This window comes from Coffea eugenioides, chromosome 2, assembly GCF_003713205.1.
Source record: "Coffea eugenioides isolate CCC68of chromosome 2, Ceug_1.0, whole genome shotgun sequence".
NCBI lineage: Eukaryota > Viridiplantae > Streptophyta > Magnoliopsida > Gentianales > Rubiaceae > Coffea > Coffea eugenioides.
The window spans coordinates 48,235,767-48,244,460 of NC_040036.1; the positions used below are offsets into that span (position 1 = coordinate 48,235,767).

At 43.0% G+C, this 8,694-nt stretch overlaps 1 protein-coding gene across 1 annotated transcript; it reads left to right on the top strand.

The window, feature by feature from the left end:
* The first annotated feature begins 5,696 nt into the window (after positions 1-5,696).
* On the top strand, positions 5,697-7,192 carry LOC113759838. The gene is made up of 3 exons (XM_027302417.1): positions 5,697-6,353; positions 6,425-6,709; positions 6,839-7,192. Exons 1-3 carry the CDS (start codon positions 5,697-5,699, stop codon positions 7,190-7,192), a joined length of 1,296 nt encoding a protein of 431 aa, XP_027158218.1.
* Positions 7,193-8,694: the final 1,502 nt, after the last annotated feature.

The window sequence follows — 8,694 nt, forward strand, 5'->3', positions numbered from 1 at the left end:
CCGAATTTTTAGGTCCTATATAGAGGCCGAATTGGCATTGTCTTAAAACATGAAAGTTGTATGTAATGACATTTTAAAGGGGCCTACAAAATTTCAGGTCAATCGGAGTAGCGTAGAGTGAGAAAAGTCGAAATTACTATTGCTGTTCTGGTTTACCCGAAATTGGGATTTGCGACTGTAATTGGTTGTTTTGGATGGAATTGCTTCCGAATTGGTTGTTGAGGTCTTCTGATGAAATGTATCCCTGTTTCTTATCTTTTATCTGGTTTTGGAATTTCTGGATTTGGACTTGGATAGCCTGATTTATGATGTTTCCGCTAGAATGCGTTCTGTGAATCTGTTTTTGTGATTCTGGTATGGTATCTTGCATTTTTGACCTGGTTACACTCGAAACTGGGTTGAGTTACCTTCTGGAATATTGTAGCCCTATCACTTATCTTCGAAACAGTGGGTCTTGCACCTTCATCCGACAATCGTAGTACCTTTGGTGCCATTACCGCAAAATGACGTCAAAACCTGTTTTTCTGGTTTTGAGCTTAACTTTCATTTCCGGACTTTTCCCTAGCTTGACTTGTACTAGTACTACTTGGAGCTTGCTGAATGGCTATTGGATGAACTTGTTATTGTGTGTGTATCTTTGGGTTGGAATGAGGAAATAATGAAGCCATGATGGCCGGAAAAGTTAGCAAATTCAGGGGAAGTGCTGTCCGAACTTTGAAGGGATTTGTTTGCTTTGAGTTTGTGATCTAAGACTTGGATTTGAGCAAGGCAATGTTATATGATGGATGATTTCTGAGCCGTGGAGGTGAGTGACCCTAAACTATTGTTAAAGCTTCTTATGAAATGTTTCTTGCATTATGTACTCGATTGCATCTCATGCGTGCTTGCATGTGAATTCATGACATGATTTGGCTTCAATGAGTTCTGGGAAAATCTTGTGCTGGACACCAACGTCTCCACCATTTTCGTGAGTTCGTGACATGATGGAGCAAATGGCTCCGGAGCTCAAAAAGGGGCTCCCTCCTAATGTTAATGTTAATGTTAAATGATCTATTTGAGCGTTGGGTGTTCAAGTGCTGTGATTTCACCGGCTCATGAGAGCACTAAACGTACATTTGATCTCTGAATCATGACATTATCGAAATGATCGAAATGCAACATTGTGAAATATATTTGTTTAATGATTTTACTGGTTACTCGCTGAGCTTCTAGCTCACCCCAAAAATGTTTTTATTCCCCTCCACAGGGCTCAAGGCGAAGGAGTGGCTTGTAGTGTTTATTCATGGATTATCTCATGTGTGGCTTGAATTTGGATTTCCTTTTTGCGTAATGGTTCATATTGGGATTGTATTGAACGTTTAGAATTGATTGGTTGTGTAATAGTCTAGTTTTGGACTTCCTCCTGTATAATAGTTGGTATCAAGGATCAGAGTGGCGCAGTGGAAGCGTGGACGCTTTGCTTTTGATATGTAAAGTTTTGGGATATTTGATTTTTATTTGAGATCGTATCTTGTATTTAATTGAGGTTTGTAGTGAACGACTGAGTCCCGGCGAGAGCCGGGCAGGCGGCCCGCCGAACCCTCTGGTTCGCCTTAGGGGGAGGTGGGGTCGTGACAAATTCGGCCTCTAACTAGGAGCTAAAAATTCGGGCAGAATGCTCCCACAAAAACCCTAATTTTCTGAAATTTCTTCCAAACCAGAAATTTGCTGCAATTAACTACCATTCATTCTCAATCATTTCCAACCATCATACATGACCACATACTATTAATCATATGCAAAAAGAAAAATCCCAAATAAATAGAAAACTTCACCAATCTTAACTAAAATCAAGAAATAATCCACCAAATCACACTTATAACAACCACAAGTCATTAATTAAACATCATTAGATAGAGGAGAGGGGTTCCATAGTCACTCACCTTATCAACACAAGAAAAGAGACCACTTAGCACCTTAAGCTTCCAAACAACTTCACTAGTCACCTCACAACTACTAAGAGAAGGATTTTTATGGAGAGTTTTCGAATTTAATCGGTTGAAATCGAAGATTGAGCAAGATTGAAGCTAAGAAAGTGAAGAGGTTTTTCTTCTTTCTCCTTGGAGAGTGGCCGGCTATAAGGAGCTAAAATGAAGATGATTTTGGTAATTTTTTTGGTTTATTTGGTCAATTAGTAAAAAGGTGAATAGTAGTCAAAATTGTAAGGTTTAATCATATGGTGACACTTGTCACCCTATTTAATACATACATATCCTTTTGTCTCTCTCCACTCTCATCCATATAACAACCTTTAATTATCTCATAACACCCGGTAAATTAAACCCAGTATCCAAAACTTAACCTAATTGGCTAAATTTTACCGAACTTTCCGCGCTAGTGGGTCCCACGTCCGATATATGTTCTTAATTTCTCAAAAACTAACCGATACTAGAAAAATCATCTAAAAACTATATTTACTCAATAAAAATTATCTGGGGAATTTTCTAATAAAGAAAATGTAGAAAAGGCGGGCGATAAATAAAACTCCACTTAAGCTTTCTAATAAATTGTAACATTAGAGGTTTGCTAATCAAGAGTTTGCTAACCATTTCAAACTAATACATAAACTAGGGTTTTCAATCTTAACCGAGATTAGGGTTTCCTCCTTAGCCCTAACCCTAACTTCACCACACCGAAATAATGAATAACCCTAATATCAACTTACGAACTGATTGGGGCCTCACAGACCGACGCCTTGACATTTCCAGCACTTAATATCTCGATTCCTAGGTCTTGAGGTCTCGTTTGCTGGTTTGGAAGCTTCTCTAGCATCAAACTTAGAAGCATGTGGTCGAGGATTGATGGATACCTCTTGCTTCGGCCAGGGAGTTGTTGGATTACTAGTGACTGTATCATCTCACCGCGTCTGAAAATTCCGCTGATTTGGAGTGTAAGTAGAGGCATAATTTCTGGTTGTACCCCTCCTCTTGAGCCTTCGCTCAATTTTGATCGCCTTCTCCAGCATGTCCTCTAGTTTGACATAGTATTGCAGCTCGAGGTGGTCAGCAATTTCTGGTCTCAAGCCGCTGAGAAAATGCGCCATTGTTGCCTCCCTATCCTCATTAATGTCGGCTCTGAGTATGGAAATTTCCATGTCCTTGTAGTAGTCCTCGATCGAACGATTTCCTTGGGGCAAGGTTTGAAGCTTTTGGTACAAGTCTCTATGGTAGTGACTTAGTGACTTGGTACAAATTGCTTCTTCATGAGGCTTTTAAGCTCAGTCCAAGTGGTTATAGATGGGTCACCACACCTTCTTCGACTTGTAACCACTTGATCCCCGTGAAACCCAAGATTCTTGGGCTCATTTTATCTTGTCCAATTTAATTAAATGGTAATTTATTATGGGTAAAAGCAAAAATAATTGCAGGTTAGGTTAAATAGGGTAAGGGGTCTAATAAATGAAAACTCTTACCCAAGCCACCTACTAATAAGTTGTGCTTGGTTTAGGATTTTATTAAAACCCTAGACAGGGAAATAACCCTAGGCTTTCCTTTCTTTCGTCTGCCTCCCTAGAGTAAGAGCCGTCTGAGAGGAGAGAAGGAGGAGCAGGCGACACCGTCAATCGATCCGACGACTAGGCATCTAAACCTGTAAGTCTCGAGTTCATGCAAGAAAACTTCTCTTTTAAGTTTTAGTAGTTGTATTAGTTGTTCTAGTAATTATATGGACATGTATTGTTGTTACATAGGTATATATGTTTTGATAAGATTCGTATCTGGGTTAATAGAACTAGGGGGTGATTTTAATCTGGAGATTATAGGGTGTTGAATCTGTTTAAAAAAAAAAAGAAAGAAAGGAAAGGGAAGAGCAGCGGCGGCTGGCTGGACGTTGCAGAAGCAATGCCGCACACAGGGGCGGCAGAGAAAAGAATTCCAAGGGTTGGCCGAAAAAAAAAAAAAGAATGAGAGGATGTCGCCAGCACTTGCTGGCGACAATAGAGCAAAATCATGGTTGGCCTTTCGGCCAACCAATTGAAGGTTTGGGTCTCCAGACCCTCTGGCGACCATGGTTTGGCCAACCATGGGTCCCACCCGAGGAAAAATAAAAATAAAAATAATAGTAAATAAAAAAATAAATAAGAAAAAAGGGAGGCAATTTAAACTTGGACCAAACTATAGTATAAAAATTCAGTAAATGTTTAGTAAATGAATTTTAAATATAACTAGCCCATTTTTATAGCATATCATGAATACTAAAATTTAGGATTCAATTTAAAGTAGTTGTTAGAATGGAAGGGTTGTCACGTAAAGTTATACTTAGTTAAGTACGTATACGATATTTTAATGGAAACCTAAAACATCTTAATCTAGCTGTATCAAGTCAAGTTAAACGAGGTAAGACAAGTGCTAAATTGTTAAACGAAATGCTTAAAATAATAATAATAATAATAGTAATAATGCTAATAATAGTCCGAATAATAGCACTAATAATCACAGCGGTAAATAATAATGTGGATGACAACACTAATGATAACGATAATAATAAGAAGGAATAATTATAAGTTATAAATAAATATAGTAAGATAGTAGTGAGGATAATAAACAGGATTGTGAATAATTATTTTCTGTTAAATTAGGAAACTTTACAAAATGAACACTTTCCAAATTAATAAACTTTCTAAAAATAGAAACTTTCCAAATTAGGAAACTTTCCAAAAATGGAAATCGTCCAATTTGAGGGAAATGTTATTAGGGTCCATATAATGGTCTAGATATGAATCTTGTACTTACTTAGAGGTTGTAAATTTATGCATCTATAGGAAGTAACAACTAATTAGGGAACCTATGCATTTGATAGGTACGATACAAGGACCTAAGGTAGTTCCACTCGAGCAGCCAAACAGAGGTAGGTGGTATTTACCCTTCTGAGGTTTCAAATGTGCAAATGAAATTCTTGTTTTCAACCCTATTTGGTTGTGTTGACTCGAAACGTGTTTGATTAAATGCTTTATTTGGATATTTATGAAAGTTATATTTTACTATACAAAAATGGATCAAGTGACTTATTTGAAATGTTTTGATATGTTTGTATATACAAAATGAGCTGAATCTTTTATGAAAGCAAAGATTTATGTATGTGACACATGAAATGAAATTTTTGACAAGTAAAGTTCAGAGCAGTCATGGAATAGACGGTAGGGGCTATAGTCCTGTCTAATCGCCATGGTAGCCTGGTATAAAGTCCGGTCGATTGGCAAGGTCATGGTAGCCTGGTATAGAGTCCGGCCGATTTACAAAGTCATGATAGCCTGGTATAAAGTTCGGTCGATTGACAAGGTCATGGTAGGCTGGTATAAAATGAGACCAATCGGTAGGCTGGTATAAAGTCCGGCCGATTGACCCAAGTATGAAATGAGACCAATCGGTAGTCATGAAATCTATTGGTTGCCCACCTAGAAGGGGTTTAATCTCTAGGCTGAGTACTCAGTAGCTGGTCATTACATGTACTTGTTATGAGCTGATATGAAAGAAGATTTACGAACGGATATGGAATGATTTATGAACTAGTGTGAAATGAGACTTACTAACTGATATGAATTGTTTATGATTGGGTATGAAGAGACTTGTGAATTGAGACGAAATGATTTATGACTTTATGATTTTCCATGCTCATTTATCAGAGGAACGCAGGGGGGGCGGCCGGCAAATGTCACTAACATGGAGGAATTCAATTCGTCTATGTTCACGTGTGGACTTTCTCCAGTGGATTTCGTTGGTTGCCCATTTACCTGGACGAACTGCACGGTGTGGCAGCGGTTGGACAGGGCTCTCATTAACTCCCGGTGGGCGGCGGCATACTCGGTCACGAAGGTCTCTCACTTCCCCCGCGGCCGGTCCGATCACGCGCCACTCTTGATCAAGGCAGGGTCGGGATTGACAGTCCCACCTTCATTCAGGTTTTTCAACGTGTGGCATCGCCACCCCGCTTTTTTGGAGATGGTGTCCACGGTCTGGCATCAAACGGGCTCAGGAGTCGGGATGAATCTATTTTTTTCTATGTTGGCTTCTCTTCGAGCTCATCTAAGAAAGTGGAGCAAGGAGGAATTTGGCAATATATTTGCTCGGGTAAAATCAGCAGAGGAGACATACAAGCAAAGGGAGGCGGAGTTTGATTCAAATGGAGGGGAACCGTTGAAGCTTCGTCTCTATGAAGCTAGGGCGGTGTATCTACGGGAGCTATGGTGGAGTGCGAGTTCTGGCGACAAAAGGCGGTGCTGCGGTGGATCAAGGAGGGCGACGCGAACACCTCCTTTTTTCGCTCAGTGGTTAAACAGAGAAGGAACTCCAATTACATTTCTCGAGTCAAAGATGAAGGTGTGGGCTGGCTGCAAGACACGGTTGACATACAGGCTTCGGCGGTACGTTTTTTCTCGGCTTTGTTTCAGTCTAGTGGGTATGCCCATTCTCCCGAACTGCCCTCAGAATTACCTAGAGTAAATGCGGAGGAGGATGAGATGTTGCGGCGTTTACCGGAGTTGGAGGAGATTCGAGCAGTAGTTTTCTCCATGGATGCAAATAGCGCTCCGGGGCCGAATGGATTTGGGGCGGGGTTTTATCAGCAGTGCTGGGAGGTTATCAAAGGTGACTTATTGGTGGTTGTGCAGGACTTCTTTAGGGGAATTGAGCAACCCAGAGGCTTCTCAAGTGCGTTACTAGTGCTGATCCCCAAGGTGGAGGGGGCGTTCTAGTGGAAGGACTTCAGGCCAATTAGTCTCTGTAATACGAGTTCGAAGATTATTTCAAAGATCCTGGCCATTCGTTTGGGGGGCTTGCTACCCAAGCTCATTTCAGTGTGGCAGATAGGATTTGTCCCCGGAAGGGGTATTGTGGACAATATTCTGTTGGCTCACGATTTGATGTTGGAGCTGGACTGGAAACTCGCTCACCCGAATTTGGTTCTCAAGCTCGATATGGAGAAGGCATATGACAGAGTGGAATGGCCGTTCCTCCTCTTCATGCTGCGGAGTTATGGATTCTCAGAAGTCTCGGTTGACCTCCTCTTCAGGACCCTCTCCAACTCATGGTTCTCGGTGCTGATCAATGGCCAACCCACAGGCTTCTTTAAGTCTAGTAGGGGGGTGCGCCAGGGGGACCCGTTGTCACCTGCGCTCTTTTTGCTCGTGGCTGAGTTTCTGGGGCGGGGTCTCCAGTAGCTCGAGCTCAGGCATACGGACAGAAGCTATGTCGCTCCTGGAGGTACAGTACCCTATCTGGCATTTGCTGATGACACAATCATTTTCACTCGGTGCTCGGAACCTTGCCGACGGTCCTCCACCAGTTTCTCCTCCTCTATCAACAGCACTCCGGGCAATAGGTCAATGCGGGGAAGAGTGCTCTCCTCACGCCCTCCCGCGTATCTCTGGACCAGACCAGGTTGATGGAGACAATACTGGGGTTTCCCAAGCAGTCTCTTCCTGTCAAATATTTAGGGGTTCCACTGGGTCGTGGTAGGATGGGTGCAGCGATTTTCGATCCCCTCCTGGGAAAGTTGCGGGCGCGCCTCTTCCATTGGAGCTCTAAGCTACTGAGCGCGGGGGGTAAGGTGGTCCTCATCCGACATGTGCTTGGCTCGATTCCTCTATTTCTATTGCAAGCAATTAGCCCCCCCCCCCCAAATCCATTTTGGCTGTCTTGGGCAGGATTTGCAACGCCTTCTTATGAGATTTAAGTAGTGAGTCGAAGAGGATACACTGGGCGACGTGGGAGAAACTCTGCTTTCCAGTTCAAGAAGGGGGTCTGGGGTTCCGCTCGTTTGAGGACTCGGCGAAGGCTTTTGCTTGTAAGTCGTGGTGGCAGTTAAGGAAGAAGGACTCGACATGGGCAGGCTATATGCACCATAAATACGTTAAGCACTCGCATCTGTTGATCGCTACGGTGGATCACCCTCCAACATCTTGGCGACGCCTGTTGGCGGTCCGAGACTTTGCGGAGTCACAGATACGGTGGTGCCTGGGGAAGGGGCTAGTCGATTTTTGGTATGACACCTGGTGTGGCGACCTTCCCTTGGCGCAAGTGGTGGATGTGATCAACCCCACCCACGCTGTGGTGACAGAGTTCTATACGGCTCACGGCTGGAATGTCCCGCGGCTGAGGGAGTGGGTTCCTGAGGTTGTGGTGCAGCGGATCACTAGCATTCATTTCTCTCCAGAACAAGATGATGCCATGGTTTGGGTACCTTCCGCTAATGGAGAGTTCTCTGTAGCCTCTGCGTGGGAGACTATCCGTCAAAGGCGAAATACGTCCGCAGTTGATCGCTATGTATGGGGTTCGATTGTCCCTTTACGAGTTTCCTTTTTTGCATGGCGTCTGCTGCGTAGCTGGCTCCCCCTAGACCAGGTGATACAGAGGAGGGGGGGTGACATTATGCTCTCGGTGTAGTTGTTGTCAGCAGGCTCAAGAATCTATCAATCATCTTTTCCTGTCAGGTGCGGTGGCTAGGGCTGTGTGGGACCACTTCTTCAAAGTGTTCGGACTGCTCCCGACTAATGCTCCCAGTGTTGCCAATATGTTGTCCCACTGGTTCTCCTCCCACTCCAAAGTCTCAACAACACATGTGAGGGTTCTTGTTCCCTTGTTAGTTCTCTGGTTCATTTGGAAGAGCAGGAACTTGGCAAGATTCAAGGCAGGTGTGGTCACTCCAGCTCATGTAATTTTC

Coding starts and splice junctions, on each gene's coding strand:
- LOC113759838 (XM_027302417.1), top strand. CDS start 5,697: ATGGAGGAATTCAATTCGTCTATGTTCACGTGTGGACTTTCTCCAGTG. Junction 6,354..6,424: donor TTCTCGAGTCAAAGATGAAG/GTGTGGGCTGGC, acceptor GCTTTGTTTCAG/TCTAGTGGGTATGCCCATTC. Junction 6,710..6,838: donor TACTAGTGCTGATCCCCAAG/GTGGAGGGGGCG, acceptor TCAGTGTGGCAG/ATAGGATTTGTCCCCGGAAG.